At 46.1% G+C, this 20,112-nt stretch overlaps 1 protein-coding gene across 2 annotated transcripts in view; it reads left to right on the forward strand.

Annotated features, from left to right (window-relative positions):
- CHAF1A (chromatin assembly factor 1 subunit A) overlaps positions 1-20,112 on the forward strand; it is a 156,913-nt gene that overhangs the window by 23,688 nt on the left and 113,113 nt on the right. For both annotated transcript variants that reach the window (XM_078671038.1, XM_078671039.1), the window contains exons 4-7: positions 250-294; positions 1,101-1,369; positions 3,813-3,873; positions 8,609-8,677. In XM_078671038.1, the coding sequence (XP_078527164.1) occupies positions 250-294; positions 1,101-1,369; positions 3,813-3,873; positions 8,609-8,677 (444 nt within the window). The remainder of the gene's footprint in view (positions 1-249; positions 295-1,100; positions 1,370-3,812; positions 3,874-8,608; positions 8,678-20,112) is intronic.

A 20,112-nucleotide genomic window follows, 5' to 3' on the forward strand; every position in this document is an offset into this window, starting at 1 on the left:
GAATAGAACAGAAGCACCAGGACGAGGATTTTATTCCTACGAGATCCAAGCCTTCTATCAACTTCATAAAGACTATACTTCACAACTATGGCCGTATAGGCCGAATACCTGTAAACGTTTTCTTTGATGATGATGGATGGTTTTGTTGAACTTTTTCTACAGTGATGGACTAAGCATGTGCCCGCACATTTTCTTTGTTGAAATATTGAGACTTCTCAGCCTAATTGTGACTTCTTACTTCATTTATAGATTCCCCTAAAAACTAGTAAACCCTCATCGGAAAAAAAACGCACGGTAAGACCTTTTTATTTTTGTAAGATTCTGTTATCTACCTTCTCTTTGGTATTTGCATTGCATAATAATTTTTTTATATTGATGTACAATACTAGTGGCTGCGATGGACCGCAGAGGAAAACCAGCACCAAATGGTTTGTATTTTGATAGGACATGGGTAATGGGCTGTTAAGACAGCATTGCAACTCATTGGGTGAACTCGGGACACTTTGTGATGATTTTCTGCAAACATTACTACCCCCACCCTGTACTTGTGTTTTCTTAATTGTACGGCAGTGAATATAGTTCTGAACTGAGACAACAATGAGTTTTACCCTAGGTCCTTCTTTGCCAGAAAAAAAACAATCATTTTACCACGTACTGTTTTACATGCCTGTTGCCTACCTTTTTTTTAATCTGGAATGGAAAATAAGTAACCAAACACAGATTTTCAAAAGGTTCTCAAATCACTTACTGTTATTGTTTGCCCTGAAACACAAACCAGTTGTCGATAAATTAACATTAGTGGACAGGACTTGGTGTTGCATGAGGGTTTTTGGATTTGGGCAGCCTGGCGCTCCATGTGTCAATAAGCAACCTGGTTTCAAGTCTGCATTACCAAGGTATATGGCAGCAGTTAATCCTGTGATTTGGAAAGAAAGAAATCCATTGTTTAAGCTCACTTTCTCTTCAGTTTAGGCCATTCAATCGTTTACATCTGTGATTATTAACTAAGTGCTTAAGTTCGTGATTTCACAGTCTATATAACACTTTTGTCACAGACTGCTTTATTTCAAGATGCCCTTTGTTGTGCCTTGTGCAAATAGGAACAAGACGAAAAAAAGAAAAAACTGCAAGCTGAAAAAGAAGAGAGGGAGCGGTTAAAGGAGGAGGCCAAGAATGCAAAAGAGCGCGCCAAAGAGGAGGCAAAGAGGAAGAAAGATGAAGAAAAAGAATTGAAGGACAAAGAGAGGAGAGAGAAAAAGGACCGGGAAGAACAGGAAAAGAAAGAGAAGAAGGAAAAAGAAGAGAAAGAAAAGGCAGAGAAGCTGCGCCTGAAGGAGGAGAAACGCAAGGAGAAGCAGGATGCCTTGGAGTATGTCGTCTTTATTAGAATTAAAGGGATTAAGTACTGGGTTTGCGAATGGATGCTCTTATGGTTTTGCTGGCCTTTGCTGAGGTTCATGGAACTACGTTTGTTTCAAGGTGGCGAAACCCTCAGTTTTAAAGTGTATTAAAAAAGAAGTCTCCATTCTTTCAAAGTCCACTCTTAAGCTGTTCCTATTTTATAGGCACCTGCCTTAGGGTCTCCTGTGTGGCCTACAATGGACTCAGATGCTTTCTTGGTATGCCATTTTAGTCAGATCAGTGACTGAAGCATAGTTTATTAAGAAACTGCAAGTCTCAAACAATGTTTGAGTACATGGCTGTTAAATAGTTCAACACATAGCACACAACAAACATAAAAATACATAGAAATATATTTCTTCTATCCATCATTAATAAATATCAGTACATTATCCAAAGGTTATATGAACAAAAAATGTCATTTATCAATGTAATCGTTGGTCAATAATTGACTATAATTTCTTTTAAGAAAATGCATGCATGTCTACTTGAGGCTGTACTTGGTTCCAGATACATGCATTGAATCTTTTGTTATTTTTACTTTGTCAAAGGAAACCATATTAGTCTGTGAATCTCCATTCAATATTACTATCACAACCATGCTTAAACTTGCCTTTGCCACAGTGAGCGAAAGGCTGTCTGTGCCTATGTTTGCAAAAAGCTTGCTTTGTAGTACAGATTTGTATTTGTATTAACAGCTTATCTCCTATGCAGGGGTTTGCACCAGGTCCCGTTAAAAGATGACAATGCAGTAACAACGTACCACCCTGTTTGCTCCTGCTAACTAGGAGCCTGTACTAAACTGGATTGTGCTTCTACAAAACCAATCTATGCTCATGCAGGCTGCTTTTCTTTTTCTTTTTTAAAAGGAGACAACTATTCTTAATGGACGCAAACAGAGGGGAGAGAAATGATTAGAAGTCCGTTCTAATCCTAGTCCTGCATTTCTGTTGGATGCTCTTCCACAGTTTCCTGTTCTCAAAGCATTTCTAGGTAGCATACTGAGTCCTAATGTGGCTAAGTGAGGCCATTGCTGCATAACCCCATATTGGACATGTCCTTGGTTGAAAGGACTTGTTAGATCTGCAAACATCCCGGCATTGTGGCGATGCCCTTTTATTTATTGCAGCGTAGCTCTGGTGTTGGCATCTTAAGGTTCACTGGGCCATTAATGATTAGTTTTAAACAGTTTTTGTTGATGGGAAGATATTTTCACAATTCTTTTGAGATGTTTGGTGTCTGTTTCCAGATTGTCTTCAGCACCTGGGAAGTTCAAATTGGTGGATGTCTTCACCTGCCTCATGTCATTTGTTTACCTATTGTGCAAAGTTGAACATGATGAAATCCTTTTCAAATCAGAAAGATGAAAGATAAACGCTTTATGGACTCAAAAGGGGGGGTTACAGGTGAAGTTTTGAACTAGTTTCCAAAGGTCACTTTACTCCTTTATGTTAAGTTCCCACACTATACTATATATGTACTCGCAAACATTTGCCATGGGGCCGCAAAGTACGGTCTGTGGTGTGACTGAGGGCCGCACTGATGCCAGCAGGGTGGTGGCAGGGGGTCTGAGTTGGTCAGGGATTGTGTAAAGAGGTCTAGAAAAATTTTAAATTAACGGGCAAGCATTTATTTGCAAGTTAATAAATGCTTGCTGGTTTATTTAAAAAAAATCTGAATATTACAGCTCAGCAACTAAACATAAGCTCGTGCTGCTGTTCACAGAGGGGGCCGCATGTAAAGGTGAAGAGGGCCGCAAGCGGCCCCAGGGCTGTACTTTGAGTATCACTGCTTTACAAGAAGACAGTTTTTTTTTATTTGTGCTCAGAACCTAGAGTTTTGGTGAAATCTCAAGTTAAACATTTACTTACATTTTACACCCCTTTACTCCACAGAGGAAGCAAACGCCAGAATGGATTGAGTCAGGCAGGCAGTTGGCCTGTAAGGGAAAGCCAGTATCTCCTGGGGGACCCCTGTGGGGCACCATTAACAATGGTACTGCTGATCTTTTGTTGTTGGCACAACATTTTCAGAATTTGGTCTGAGCCTCTTCTTTGACTCACCAGGGCGTTTTGCACATGTATTGTAAGTTGGGGGTTGTACCTTCAGTACAACCCCTATCGCCCTCCAATCCACCACACCCACTTTTTTTTTCTTTTCTAATCTGGCTTTTAACATATCAGGCTGTGTTGTGAAAGAAGGGTGACCACAAATCCCAATCCGAAAAGGAGTGAAGCTGTGGGAAAATGTTAAGACCCTCTGTAGAGCACAATGCATTGTTTGCTGCACCTTTTGGTTTTGTGCGATTGTCTTCAAAGCCTTAGTTTCCCCCACTTAATGTGTTCGAGCCAGGGTATACATGATAGCTTAATTTAATGCTGAATTTAATTTTAGTTTGAATTTGCTTCTAGGGCCAAACTTGAAGAAAAAAAGAAAAAAGAGGAAGAAAAGAAAGCTAAAGAAGAAGAAAAGGTACGGTTTGTTGTTGATGGTTTCTGGTGCTTCTACCTATAGAAAACTAGAGGTGTTTTTTTTTTTTCTCTTTTTTCTACTGATGTCCTTGTCATTGAGCATTTGTACTTCTAACAATTACCTTTTAAACCCCTACCTTACCTGTTACTGTTTGACTCACATGAACCACTTGCACCTAATGCATACATTTTATAATCCTCACTTTCTGTACTCTCATCATGGCTCTCTGCCATTTAAATCCTGTGGGTACAGGATTTAATGGAGCCCTTGCTGATCAGGTCAAGACCAATTGATTGAAGACCACCATTGGAGTTTGTAGGCTGTGCATAATTGATCTCTAGGACGTAACTGGGCCGGTGTAGCAATACCATATATATCATATTTTAAGAAGCTTATTTGACAGTATCGTCAACATTTGTCACTGTTCAATAGTGTCAGTGATTGATATGAGAATTCAGTGGTCCAGTCATCCATTGCAAAATTCAGTGATTTGTTTAACATATAGAAAGAATTAACAGCAAAGGCGTATGTCATCCAACACTGGAGAGGGATCTCCTATAGCATAGCCACATCTGTTTTATGCCTGTCCAGATGTGCCAAGTCATCTTTTTTAAATTGTTGTGGCATAATAAATTCCAGCTAAAGTTTTTGTTTGGATGTTGGTAGTTAGTGGCCGAATCGGGGAGAAGATAGGCCTCCATCAATGGGACTCTTTTGTCCCTTCCACATAATCAGTTATATTGTGCTCCAGGCATGGTGCGGCCAGAGACTCCCAGTGTATCAAGGGATCTCGCATATCCTTAAACAAAAGGTTATTTATTATTGATTAATCTACCTCTGAGGATCCTCTCTTTCGCTCTTGCATCAATATAACTTTTCCTATAATTATCGGCATCCTAGAGAGCCCAGTCTTTTACATTTGGAGCACACTATCTGCTACATTCTGAACAGTAAATTGACATTGTTGCGTCCGAAAACTTCCCTCCAACTGTTTGTTCTTGGAATGCATTCTGTCTTATATTGGCTTCTGAGTAGGCACACTTGTAGCCTTTGCATCTTCCTCTGCACCAGAAAATCTACTTTCAGCTGGGTGATCCACACGGACAGTGTGTTAGCCTTGCCAGTAGTTACTATCTAAGTTGTAGGTGTAATTGTACCACCTCCATATCTCCGCTAACGTTTAAATCTTGTGCTGGTCCCGTGGCATTGGAAGTGTTATCCCTTTTATCAAACTAAAGCTTCCATTGCCTGGGTCCAGCCTTTACCATGCTAGCTCTTGTTTTTTTCTTCTTTTCACTACCAAATTATTAGGCTTAACTGACATTAAAGGAAAACATCACTTTTTGTCCCAGACCATAGCACATAATAGTCACACTGGTAGGTGACCGCATTATCACATCAGCCCATGATAGGCCCACCACCCAACCAATATCCTTTTAATGCTTTTGAGGGCAACCTCTAATTTCATAAATTGGTTTCTATTGGCAAGCACACCAGTTGACTCCCCTTCTCCAGAGTGCTAGCAAAGTGGTTTCTGGACGCTTCCAGGCTTGGGCAGTGTCCCTCTTGGCTACCAATGAGGTCACTCCTGTGAAAGCCTTTTGTACCTCTGTCACCCCGCTTCCTCTAGGAGACCCAGTAGGGCCGCCAGAGGACCCAAATCGATGTGGCGACCCAGCACCTCCATAATCTTGCGCTCTACCCCTTTTCAAAAGGATGATAGACTTGGGCAGGACCAGACCATACGGAAGAAGTCAGCGGTAGGGAAGTAACATCTTGGGCAGGCAGCCCACCCGCTGCAGTCGGTGGGGGTTAAGATATGTCGCTAGTAGTTAGTTGATTTGAACCATTCGAAGCCATGACGAAATCTCCAGTTCCCTCGGGCCAGGCATGCATCCCTCTATTTACCGCCATCTATTTCAGCCACGCACCCCTCCCACCTGTTCCTCAGACAGAGGAAGTGATTGGGTTCAATAATTATCAAGGAGCTCTAGATCATGGATAATAGGGCTGGGCAGTTGATGTAAGTTGCAATAACCATGCAGGGTGATTAAGCAGGTGTCGTGTTCTAGTGCTGGCCTATAGGCCATGCTCCTTGCCAGTACTCGGCTTGAGCAGTGCTTCTAAAGGTTAACAACCCACTCAATTGTTGTGGCACTGTGTACTTCTCTTCGTGGTTGCCTGGTCACCCATTTCTTTAGCTGTGATTCGTGGTATTCTGCTGCTTTGTTGGCCCCCGATAACATTATAGCGCACCGGAATTTACCTCCAAGGACAGGATTGAGCCATCGCCAGAGGAGGAGTTGAAAGAAGGCGAGCAATTTCATGTTTTGAAAGTAGTGTGAAAATTCAACTCTTCTGATTCCACCACAGCAGTCCTGCCTAAATCCTAGATTATGAAAGGCAACTGTTTACCGTCCCGATGATTACTACCTCTACAGTGAAGTCTTCTGACAGTGCCCAGTTGTCCAAGAAGGTCCGGTCTATTGCCAGACCCTTATTGACTACCACCTAGTTTATGGCAACGGAAGCAACACTACTGTCGCCTATGTCTATATGTTTGCATTGGTCCCATCAACAGCGCCACTGTTCTGAATTACATTTTCTGCCAGCTTTGGAAGTAAGATGGCCTACTCACATTCGCCCATGAAGGTTTCTGCGCAATTGCTTATGCTTATCATGAGCTCTAAGCCAGATGCAGACCTTGACCAAAAATGAGTTGGCTACAGCATCTAGTCTTGCACAGCTAGATGTTTGCTATGTTCCAGTGCACAGTGAGAAGGCTTCTGAAGAGTAAGAAGATGCAGGCTTTTCATTTTTTTTATTGGAAGGTAGGTATAATCCTTCTTACTAACCCAGTTGCTATTAGAACAAACATCAGTAATGCATAAATTGGTTTCCTGCAACTGAAGATCACACTATCCAAAAATTATTTCTCAACCTCCACATCTGTTCTCCACTGCCACATCTGCTAAGGCTGCCTGTGCAGCAATCATATCCTCCGATGCCTACTCCGCAACGTTCTCCAATGTTGGCTTCTGCTTCACCTCTGTACCTCAACGCCTAGGTACATGGGGGAGAGATTCTAATGACTTGTAATCAGATCTAGACTAAGCGGAAGTTTAAGTCCTGGAGGAAAGGCAGGAGGTGGAAGGTGGTCTCCATGATGTGGGTATGAAGGGACTTCATCCAAAAGAAAGTGACAAAACCACTCTACAAGCAGATTCCACTGGGTGACATTTCCCATAACCATCTAGAAAGGGCAGCCAAAATGTTTGACCTCCTGGTGTCTTGAGTAGAGCAGATGTACTTTTGTATGACTTCCTTGAACAAACCAGTAAAACCTCTTTAATTTCATCCCTATACTGGATCTGATCTGGAAAGGGGGACTAGAACGTATGTAGACCATTGAAAGTGGTACAAGCAGTATTACCAGGGGGTGGGGGGGTAGATAGTTGACATGTATAACTTGTAATCTCGTGCTGAATACCTTTATTGTGGCAGCAGCTCGAAGCTGTTATGGAAATATATAGCCTTCCATCCATCTGAGGTCGATAAAATGACTACCATTGAGTTGGGTAACAAACATCTGTGGTTCAGCGCCCAAAATGCCCACGGGTGAACATACACTTTACAAATACATGTTACGTTATTAGATGTTGGTAGATGCACCCGGTTCTTCATGGACAAGAGCAAAGACTTTTGTACTTCAGAAAAGTTGTTCCCTTGGCTGCATTGGTTTATTGTCAACCATGAAATTGCCCTTGGTTTGACTGTCTACAACACCCACCTTTTGCCACAGTAAGTCTCAGCAGCTGCTTAAAGGCAGAATAAAGATGCATTCCATGAGAAGCATGAAGACTACAGCTGCGTTGTAGGCAGGAGTTACTCTACAAGACCTTTGCTGTGCAGTCGTGTAGAAAACCAGGCATTCGATCACTGGGCACCTCTGCCTGGATGTGAATACAGCAAATCACTTTTCAATGGGTCAATCAGTTCTGTGCGGTCTGTTTCAATAAAGGTGAGCCTGCTTCCTGGTTTAGCCAAATCCAGTGTGCTGCCTGCGACTTTGATTAGACCATGTGCATCTATAAAAGATCCAATATTGGTGGGAAAAAATGGCCTCCTGTAATTAGTTCACCAGCCCTTTTATATTTTAATAAATTCACATTCAACCCTCCCTCCTCCATGGTTCAAGGTTGGCTATCTGTTCCATGTATTCTGTGCACTTGTGCTGTGAAATCTGAGCTATGGTGGCCTCTAAATGGAAAAGGGAGCTTGGCATTTCTAGCTTCTTGGTTGAAATTTGGATTGTTCCGAACAACAAACACTTTGTTCGCCCTATAGCCATTTTAACATGATATTAAAAATAACTTGCAAGTCCCAGTCTGACGACAGTGATTAAAACTTGTTCTTCAATGAGAGATACCAACTCTGGAGAACTGGAGTTACAGGCTAGTAATTTCTTCTCTTTGTACAGAACATATATTGGAATATTTATTTTTGTAAAAATGTTTTTGTATAGACCAAAGTGAACTTCATTATGCCTGCCATATCATACATCTGGAGGTTTTATCTTGTTTTTTTCTCAAAGGTGGTCTGTTATTTCACATGCTTTAGGTGGTAAATAGGCACGTTTGCTGTGAGCTTGAGCCCTCATTTCAGCACCTACAAGTTGGTTATAAATGGCAAGTCATTACTGAAATATAATAACCTATTCCTTTCACAATTTTAGCGGATAAAAGCTGGCAAGTCGGAAATCACCAGATTCTTTCAGAAACCAAAGACTCAAAGCTCTCCCAAGGTAAGATTGAGAGAATTGTTTGAATGTCTTCAAGTAAGCTGCCCTGGTGCTTTGTGATTACAGTGGTACTGTCTAATCTAGCCAGATGATTCTAGAAGTAACTCCTAACTGGCGTCAATTCTATTCTCCACCTGACTCTGATTGTGATTGCCAGAGTCTGGTCAGTTTATGAATAGCAACTACAGGTAAGTTCAATGTGTTGTCTCTAGAGATGGATTTATTGTTTATTACCCAACAGACCAGTTTTAAGACGGCTGATTTTAAAGAACAAGAAGCATGTGCTTTTCATTGTATGCTAAAGTTCTAGTTGGTAGGGCTGCATATTTAGTGATTACAGGGTCAAACTTTGCCTTAAAAAATCCTAGGAAGGAGTTTTGCTAACATTCATTTGTGCTGAAGGCCAATTTTGAGAACTATTAATGGTGTTTTGTAGTATGGGGGAATAGATGGTAAGTTTTGTTGTCTGAGAGGCCAAATGTATATGGGAAAAACCGGCTTTTTGAACTTGTTCTTGGTGGTTTATTTATGATAAACCTTTGTTCCTGTTTTTCTTTACCTGGTGACAGTGAATATATCACTTCTCTTCTAGGGGATACTCATTAATAGTCATAAGCACTGAATTATCTCCACCCATGAGCGGGAACCCGGAACACACAAACAATATACATATATATGTGTAAATATACCAAAAATACATAGTACTAAACTAAATATACACATGTTCGAGGCATGTGGGCTGCTGAATTCATATCTATAGCATAGATCGCCGCCTAGTGTTGGGTCCGGATGATTGCACATTGTTGTCCTGGAAGAGTCTTCGAAGTATCACGAGATAGGTGGCTCCTTCCCTGGACTACAGTGCGCATGGGCATTGACTCCATCCCCAGATTGTTTTTTTTCCGCCATTGGGTTCGGATGTACTTTCGTTCTCTCCAGTTCAGAATCGACAATATTATCGAGGCCAAAAGGCCTTTTCTCGTACCGTTGGTATTGTTTGCATTCGGTGCCCGGTTCTGTTCGGACTCGCCTCCCGAGTTTAACATCCAGGGAGTCGCGTGGCTCTTTGGTGATCGAGGCCCAGTCGGCGTTCAAGAAGTGTCCCGTGTGTGGATCGAAGTACCCACACATCGACGTCCACCCGGTGTGCAACAAGTGCCTGTCGCCGGACCACCACGGTTTCGTTCAAAGAAGACGATTCGGCTTTGGCGCGTATGGAGGCCCGGCAGTCGGCCCCAGCACCGGTGGACATCTTCGACAGCGGAGAAGCAGACGAACACGATGTTCAGCTGCAGATTTCACCTCCAGCGGAAGAACTCGACTACGACTATCAAGTGGATGTCGAAGGCCTACCCGTAGAAGAAGTCGTCGACTAGGTAGGAGGCGACGATGAGGCCTATGGGGCCATGGAAGATAGCTCAGAGGAAGAGCTATGCCCCGTTCGAACACTTACAAAGGCTCAGGTCGAGGGATCGCCTATCGGCCTTACCCAAGACCTTCTACCAACATCCACGGCCCCGCCTCCCGGCCCGGCTACGGACACTTCGACGGAGCCGCCATTACCGAAACCGAAAGTGAAACCTTCGGTGTCCACACTACCTAAAGTGGTTCAACCGCTTTCGAAACCGAAACCTTCTGCTCCACCGTCGACAGCCTCGTCCTCCGAGGTGTCGGAACAGCCCAGGCCGAAGAAGCCTGTTGACCCGGCAAAGTCGGTGAAATCCGTCCAGCCAAAGCAGACCAAGGGCGTCGAGCAGAAGTCCAGGAAGGCCGTCGGGACACAGTCAAGCAAGGGCATCGAGCCGAAGTCCAGAACGGGCGTCGAGCCGGAGCCAAGCAAAGGCGTTGAGCCGAGGGCCGCAAAAAGCGTCGAGCCGAAGACTTGTGCCCCAAAAGCGGTTGCCCAGGCCGCCGACACAATCAAGCCTCGGACCGAACAGCCCAAGGCATCGACGCTCGAGTCTTCACACGTTGTTGGACCACGATCGTCTGTCGTGTCGACGAAGCCGTCCGCTTCCTTCACGAAGCAGGTCTCGGACTGCCTCAAGCGTATCAGGGACAAGGCTTCGGCAGAAGACCCCAAAACGCCTTCCGCACCGAAGCAGTCGGTCCCCACCTCCAAGTCATCGACGCCAATCCTCTTCACGTTGCCACCGAAGGTGGCACCGAAGGCCTTCACACCACGGGCGGCGCCCGACGCGAACTTGCAGAGTGCTGTGGGGTCGACGCCTACTCTCCCGGCTGGGGGTTTGAAGCATCGACCACCATTAATGGAGGAACAGTCGGAACGTTTCATCGATGCCAACACTGGGAAGCTTACGCTTTACAAGCGCAAGAAGCCTGCTTCGGATTCACCGGTCTTGGTCGAACCACTGACTCCTCGGACTCAGAGTTGCCACGCCCTCGCCAAATTATTCGGATGCTGGGTATCAGGATGAGGAATACAGCTTCCCGGCCCACACAGATCCTGATGAACAACAGGACGCATGGGTGGACACAGGTGACCAGGGGGATCAGCAACCCGCCCTTGACCCTCAGATATACAATATCAAGTCCTCTCCCACTGAGGATTCTGCGGCATTCAATGCCTTGATTGAAAGGGCGGCAAAAAACCACGACGTTGAACTGCATGCTGACCCTGTGGAGGTGGACTTCCTCTTTGACACTCTTTCAACTGCTGAAAAGACTGTGAAAACCCTTCCGATGCTAAAAGGGGTCCTCAAACATGCTGCGGACATCTTCAAAGAGCCCACACGGGCAAGGGTGGTCAATCCTAGAATTGAAAAAAAATACCGACCGGCACCTGGCGCTCCCACTTACATCAAGGGCCAGTTGCCATTGGACTCCCTGGTTGTTTCTAATGCACGCAAAAGGGCGAATTCGCAAACCACTGGTGAAGCTCCTCCCCCGGACAAAGAGTCCAAAGCGCTAGAAGCATCGGGAAAGAGAGTAGCAGCTCAGGCGGCCAATATCTGGCATATCTCTAACACGCAGGCACTCTTGGCTCGGTACGACAGGGCACACTACGACACACTAGAGACCCTGTTGCAACATCTCCCAGACCAATATAAGGAGGCTGCGGAGATGCTTATCCAGGAAGGGATTCAGAAAAGGGGGTGGTGATGAACAGAGTGTCTGAATTAAGCAGACCACTCTTACCCAGTCCAAAGATCAGGGCTTGATCCATCACCGTTATTTAGCTCACTGCCCCATCCCAGCTCAGAACCTGGCTATATGCAAATTAGTCTGTCCCTGGCCCAGTGCATCATGGGAACAGGGCAGACCAAACTACCAAGCCAATTCTTCACCAGAAAGGAGACAAGCTACCGGGGACCGGTTTCTGGCATTTCAGCCTCGTCGGCCCGGCTTGCTTGAATCCTGATGGAGCAGTGAGCAAGGGACTCATGTCTGAGTATACCCTGCCACACCTATAGTGGCCAAAAACGATTCAGAAAAGGGGGTGGTGATGAACAGAGTGTCTGAATTAAGCAGACCACTCTTATCCAGTCCAAAGATCAGGGCTTGATCCATCACCGTTATTTAGCTCACTGCCCCATCCCAGCTCAGAACCTGGCTATATGCAAATTAGTCTGTCCCTGGCCCAGTGCATCATGGGAACAGGGCAGACCAAACTACCAAGCCAATTCTTCACCAGAAAGGAGACAAGCTACCGGGGACCGGTTTCTGGCATTTCAGCCTCGTCGGCCCGGCTTGCTTGAATCCTGATGGAGCAGTGAGCAAGGGACTCATGTCTGAGTATACCCTGCCACACCTATAGTGGCCAAAAACGATTCAGAAAAGGGGGTGGTGATGAACAGAGTGTCTGAATTAAGCAGACCACTCTTATCCAGTCCAAAGATCAGGGCTTGATCCATCACCGTTATTTAGCTCACTGCCCCATCCCAGCTCAGAACCTGGCTATATGCAAATTAGTCTGTCCCTGGCCCAGTGCATCATGGGAACAGGGCAGACCAAACTACCAAGCCAATTCTTCACCAGAAAGGAGACAAGCTACCGGGGACCGGTTTCTGGCATTTCAGCCTCGTCGGCCCGGCTTGCTTGAATCCTGATGGAGCAGTGAGCAAGGGACTCATGTCTGAGTATACCCTGCCACACCTATAGTGACTCTGTCCATCACCACCCCTTGTTGTAAATATTTTTGTCCACCCTAAGCGTGGAAGGGTATACTCAGATGTGAGTCCCTTGCTCATTGCACCATCAGGATTCAAGCAAGCCGGGCCAAAGACGGCTGAAATGCCAGAAACCGGTCCCCGGAAGCTTGTTTCCTTCCCAGTGTAAGAATTGGCTTTTGTAGTCTGGTCTGCCCTGTTCCCATGATGCACTGGGCCAGGGACAGACTAATTTGCATACAGCCAGGTTCTGAAACTGGGATGGTGCAATGAGCTAAAAAACGGTGTTGGATTTAGCCCTGATCTCTTGACTGGGTGAGAGTATTCTGCTTAATTCAGAGACTCTGTCCATCACCACCCCTTGTTGTAAATATTTTTGTCCACCCTAAGCGTGGAAGGGTATACTCAGATGTGAGTCCCTTGCTCATTGCACCATCAGGATTCAAGCAAGCCGGGCCGAAGACGGCTGAAATTCCAGAAACCGGTCCCCGGAAGCTTGTTTCCTTCCCAGTGTAAGAATTGGCTTTTGTAGTCTGGTCTGCCCTGTTCCCATGATGCACTGGGCCAGGGACAGACTAATTTGCATACAGCCAGGTTCTGAAACTGGGATGGTGCAATGAGCTAAACGGTGTTGGATTTAGCCCTGATCTCTTGACTGGGTGAGAGTATTCTGCTTAATTCAGAGACTCTGTCCATCACCACCCCTTGTTGTAAATATCCAGGAAGGGAAGCTCATCTCCAACGCTTCAATTAAGTATGCACTAGACGTTGCGGACACTGCAGCCAGGGCGATTAACACCAGTGTGATGTTAAGACGACCAGCATGGCTCAAAATCTCCGGATTTAAGCCTGAGATCCAAACTACCATCCTCAACCAGCCAGTTAACCCTGACAGATTATTTGGTCCTGAGGTGGATACCACCTTGGAAAAAATAAAAAAGGATACAGAGACTGCGAAGTCCATGGGAGCTCTCCAATCCCAACAGTTTCAGGGGAGCACTTTTCGTCGCTCAGGCAATAGGGGTGTTTCCAGAGGCCAAATGTCCCAGCAAACACAATTCAATAAAGGTGGGGCGCAATCCTCTTACCCCAAACAAAATAGAGGAGGTTATCGGGGCAACAACGCCAAGGGCAGAGGCAGGGGCAACAACTCCCGTTCCTCCGCCTCCAACAAACAGTGACGCCCTGTCACTGTCCCCCGACCATTCCACACCTGTCGGGGGGAGACTCCAGCAGTTCCTGCCAGTCTGGAAATCCATCACCACAGACAGGTGGGTCAGGAACCTTATCCAGTTCGGTTATTGTTTGGAGCTCACATCCACTCCACCAAACATACCACCAGAACACCGTCCTATGTCCACAGAGCATTTGCACTTATTGCGGCAGGAGGTTCTTGTCATGCTGCAAAAGGGCGCCATAGAGCTCGTACCAGTGGAGGAAGAAGGCACAGGGGTGTACTCCCTGTACTTCTTGATCCCAAAGAAGGACGGGTCCCTCAGGCCTATTCTCGACTTCCGGCCTCTAAACCAATACATTCTCTCGGAACACTTCCACATGCTGACGCTGCAGCAAGTTCTTCCGTTACTCACTCAGGGGGACTTCCTCGCAACCTTGGACCTCAAGGATGCTTACTTCCACATTCCACTCCATCCATCACACAAAAAATACCTCCGATTCGGCATTATCAATTCAAGGTCCTTTCTTTCGGAGTGACCACGGCCCCCAGAGTGTTCACCAAATGTCTAGCGACAGTGGCGGCGCACCTCAGGAGACAACACATCCTTATCTGGACGACTGGCTGGTTCAGGCAAACTCAGCCCAGCAGTGCGCCGCCGACATGTCCCACACCATTCACCTTCTTCACAGTCTGGGCTTCTCCCTAAACTATCCAAAGTCGCACCTTCAGCCAGCCCATGTGCGGCAATATCTAGGTGCAACAATCAATACTCTGGCAGCCCCGGCTCAGCCAACTTCGGCGCGGATCAACAACATCCAGTCGCTAATCCAACAGTTCAAACTGCAACACTCGCTTCCTGCGAGAGTGTTCATGCAGTTGATAGGCATGATGGCCTCCTGCATTTTCATAGTCCCGCACGCGAGGTTACATATGCGTCCGCTCCAGGAATGCTTAGCGCATCAGTGGAATCAGGCTCAGGGACAGTTGAAAGACCTAGTGTTGGTCACCGGTCGGGCATACAACTCTCTGCATTGGTGGAATCCACACAACCTTTGCAAGGGCCGACCGTTCCAAGAGCCTGAATAGAGTATAGATTCCTTGGGGCGTAGAATGGCTAATACCTCAGGATCGGTCATGAGAGTGGCCAGTGCGGCGCCTTACTGGGCCGCTATGATCGTCTGCTGTGGGACTCGGTGGCTCGTTTTGCGGATAAACTCCCTAAGGAAGATCAAAAGGATTTCCTGGAGTTTGTGGAAGAAGGCGGACTGGTGGCTAACCAGAGCATTAGCGCGGCTGCTGATTCAGCGGATCTGGCAGTGCATGGCTATGCGCACGGTATTTGTGCTAGGCGTTCAGCTTGGCTGCGCCCTACTGGGCTAAAGCCTGAGGCCCAGAGGAAAATAGTGAATTTACCGTTCAATGGTTCGACTGTTTGGATCTCATGCTGACGATGAGATGTCCAAGATGAAAGTGGAGTTGGATACTCTTAAGGCCGTAGGTCTTGAAAAGAAGAAAGAATTTAAACGTCGGGGTAATTTTCGTCCCTTTGACAGGAGATCTTTACAGCAGAGGGGCCAACAGACGAATTGGTCCTCGCAAAACCAAGGCCAGAATCAACAAAGGTCGCAATTCCAACAGCGGCGACCTGGGCGAGGCAGAGGAAATGGAAATAGGCAGCAGTCATCTGCTACCAAGCAGCCTCAAAAACAATGAACGGAGGCTTCCTCCACAACCGTGTGCCACTCCGGTTGGAGGAAATATTGTACGTTTTCTGGACGAGTGGAAACAGATCACAAAGGACAGATGGGTGATGGGTATCATTCAGAGCGGGTCCTTTTTGAGATTCAAGAAGCCACCCCCTGTCATGCGTCCTCTAAAGATGTTACAGTGGAATGTAAAACGTTTACAACAGGAAGCGAACATCCTACTGAAGAAGAAGGCCATAGAACTAGTTCCATCTCAGCAGAGATATCAAGGCCTGTACTCTCGATTTTTTTCTTGTAAAGAAAAAAGGTCCAGCTACTGAGTTCAGACCCATTCTGGATTTGAGACTGTTGAACAAATTCATTCGCAAGGAGAAGTTTCGAATGCTGGCTCTTCATCAGATCTTCCCCCAGTTACATCAGAGGGATTGGATGTGCTCCATCGATCTGAAGGATGCTTATTTTCATATTCCGGTATCCAGAAAACATCGCAAGTTTCTCAGGTTTCAAGTAGCTGCTCATCACTATCAGTACGCAGTGCTCCCATTCTGCCTGAGATCAGCTCCCAGAACTTTTTCCAAATGTATGGCGGTAGTTGCGGCTTGTCTTCGAAAGAGACCGATTTTCATATATCCATACTTAGACTGGCTTCTGAAGAGTTCATCCCCCATCTTTACTGGAAGAACATCTATCGATATGCCTTCACCTCATGTGCAAGTTGGGTCTTCAAGTCAATTACAAGAAGTCCATAATGAACCCCACCCAGAAGATCCACTACCTGGGTGCTCCACTGGACACGGAAAAAGGAAACGTGTGTCCTTCGGAGGAGAGGTGGTTATCCATCAAGGCGAAGTGTATTCTTCTCCTTCAGTCTGCACATCCGACAGTTCGGCAAGTGTCCTCTCCTGGGGTCCATGGTATCGTGCATCTTCATCGTTCCAAACGCATGTTTGCATATGCGTCCTCTACAGCAGTGTCTGGAAGATCAGTGGAAGCAGAGGACGGGTTGCTGGGAGGATCGAATTTATCTCCAACAGTCTGCAAGAGATTCCATCCGGTGGTGGATGAAGAAGACACACTTGATGAGGGGAGTTCCTTTTCATCAGGACCCACCAACGCAGACTCTGATCAGACTCCTCTCTCCAAGGTTGGGGGGCGCATATGGGCCCTCTGCAGGTACAAGGGCTATGATCAGACTTCGAGAAAGGATATCACATCAACCTGCTCGAACTCAGAGCGGTGCATCTTGCTTTAAGTCCTTGGCTCCATCTCTACAGACTCGGTCCCTCCTGGTGCAAACAGACAATACAACCACAATGTATTACTTAAACAAGCAGGGGGGTTCCAGGACTCTGTCCATAGAAGCCCAGACCATCTGGCATTGGTTGCTAGCAAGAGACCTGTCAATAACAGCGGTTCATCTGCCAGGGAGTCTTAACTCTCAGGCGGACGACCTCAGCAGAGACTTCGTCGAAGCGCACGACTGGGTTCTCAACAAGGACGTCGCGCACAGCATTTTCCAAGCTTGGGGCACACTAGACATCGATCTGTTCGCAGACGCGGCAAACACAAAATGCCCCGTCTTCGCGTCCAGGTTCTCCCAGAGAGGGTCTCAAGGGAATGCCCTTCTGATAGACTGGTGTCAAAACTTGCTGTACGCTTTTCCACCGACTCCGTTGAAACCGACAGTGATCAACCGGATGTACAAGACCGACTCCAGAATGATACTGATTTGCCCAGAGTGGCCACGCCAGTGGTGGTTCCCAGATCTCCTCCAGTTGTCAGAAGTACCACACAGGAGATTGCCTTGTCGCCCGGATCTTCTGTCCAAACAGGAGGGGCGACTGTTTCATTCCAATCTGCCCTCCCTGCGCTTGGCAGCATGGCTCCTGACGTCATCCAGTACGGGCACTTGCAGCTGAATCCGGAGTGTATGAACATCCTTGAGGAGGCAAAGCGGCCTTCTACAAGACAATCCTACGGCTTTAAGTGGAAACGCTTTTACCTTTGGTGTCAGAGTAAGGGTCTTGACCCTATTCATGGTCAAGAACAGGTGATCTTACCTTATCTGCTTTACCTTGCTGAATCTGGTTTGCAGTTTAGTTCCATCAAAGTCCATCTTGCTGCAATAACTGCTTATAGAAAATCGTCAACACAGATATCTTTCTTTCGGATGCCTGTGGTGAAGGATTTTTTGGAAGGTTTAAGGAAGGTGTATCCTCCAGTCAGGTCTCCTTCTCCACCTTGGGAGCTTAATGTGGTGTTGACCAAGTTAATGGGTTCCCCCTTTGAACCCATACATAAAGCGTCTTTACAACACTTATCATGGAAAGTAGCGTTCCTGGTGGCCATCACTTCTGCTCGTAGGGTGAGCGAAATCCAGGCTTTGTGTTGCAAGGAACCTTACACTATTTTTCATGGAAACAGAGTGGTGCTCAGAACTCATCCTGCTTTCCTGCCCAAGGTGGTGTCGGATTTTCATATTAATCAAACCATAACATTGCCTACTTTCTTTCCAAACCCTTGGAGCCCGGCTGAACGGGCTCTACATTCGTTAGATCTGAAAAGGGTTTTGAAATTTTACTTAGACAGAACAAAGTCTTTGAGGTATACGGACAGTCTGTTTGTGAACTATGGTCCTATGAATACTGGTTTGGCAGCGTCTAAGAGGTCCATTTCTAGATGGATAGTGTCATGTATCCTACTGGCTTATCAGCTAGCCCACAAGTCTTTATCAGGTAGACCTAGGGCGCATTCTACGAGGGGGAAAGCTTCCACCACAGCTCTCCTTAGGAATGTGGCCATGTCAGAGATATGTAAAGCAGCTACTTGCCGGTCAGTGCATACCTTTACACGCCAATACTGTTTAGATTCGGATGCGCAGGTTGATGCACAAGTGGGACAAGAATCCCTCAGAAATTTGTTTGCTAATTCTAGCTGAACACTATGGTTTAAAAGTGTGGCTATGCACTTATCTGTTCGCCCGCTTCTGGTGGGTATGAGCTTGCTACTCTCTTCAGTGCTTATGACTATTAATGAGTATCCCCTGGAAGAGAAGGATTAGTTACTTACCTGTAATCCTAGTTCTCTTCCAGGGGTATACTCATTAAAGTCATAAGCACCCTCCCGCCTCCCCGGGGGAGCAGTAGCATTGAGTTTTCAATAGGTTATTGTTGTAAATGTTTTAAAGTGCAGATTCCTGCTAAGTTTATGGTGCCGTACAAAAGAACTGGCCTAACTGTCACCTGTGGGGCATTATGGGAAAAGAGTTCTCCTGAAGGCCTTAAAGGCAAAGTGTGCAGAGTCTCTGGGGCCTTAAAGGCAGGGTGCCAGTCTGAGTTTCTGTACACATACATTTTTTCATATGCAGCCTTTTAGGCTTATACCTGTTTACAACAGGTTCTTTGATGAAAGGTTTTCATGGTTATGAAATGCATTTTAGGCTCATGCCTGTTTATTGCATTGATATATAGCATATTTTCATGCTACAGAACATGTGTAAGTTTGGCTTTATTAGCCTATGCATATATGTTGGGCTGCATATTATGAGTCTTATACATGTACATGTGTATATTTAATTTAGTACTATGTACTTTTTGGTATATATACACATATATATGTATATTGTTTGTGTTCCGGGTTCGCGCTCATGAGCGGCGATAATTCAGTGCTTATGACTTTAATGAGTATACCCCTGGAAGAGAACTAGGATTACAGGTAAGTAACTAATCCCTTCAGCCGATATGTTGGAGATTCTTAAAAAGTTAAATACATCAACTTGTGTGGGATCCCTAAACACCTTTTTTAACATATTTCCAAATTGAAATCCAATGCAATTTCAATCTGTTTCAAACCCAATCCAGTTGGCCAGAAAAGATCTCAAAATAGTACATTTGAGTAAAAGCAGTAATTGCTGCTTCTTTGCTTAGACCGCACAGTAGGGCAAAGCTCACTCTGCAACTTTAAGAATTCAGATTTTCCTCTGTCTGGCTCCCCTCCCAGGATCCCGGGGTGGTGCGCGTTCCCCGGTGGTGCTGGAGGGTTTCAAATACCTGGGCATCTATGTAACTCTGGACCAGAATGTGTTTCTCGAGATGAACTTGGGGCCCCAGATGAGACGGCTTGGCGCGGATGTTAGCTACTGGCGTGTCCTTCCACTCTCACTAATGGGCAGGGCGGCCCTATACAAAATGATGGCACTACCGCGCCTTCTAAATGTGCTCCAGAACACCCCATATCCTGTCCCTCCCGACAGTCTTTAAGAAAATAGCACAGGAAGTTACAACACTGTTGTGGGGAGGGGCTCGCCGAGAATAGTGTTGCATAAACTGCAGCGGGGGTCTACGACGGTGGCCCGGCTATCCCCGATATCAGACTCTACTATTGGGCCTCGCAGCTGCAGGTCATCAATGACCGGTGTACTCGGAC

The sequence above is a fragment of the Lissotriton helveticus genome, chromosome 12, assembly GCF_964261635.1.
Source record: "Lissotriton helveticus chromosome 12, aLisHel1.1, whole genome shotgun sequence".
Lineage (NCBI taxonomy): Eukaryota > Metazoa > Chordata > Amphibia > Caudata > Salamandridae > Lissotriton > Lissotriton helveticus.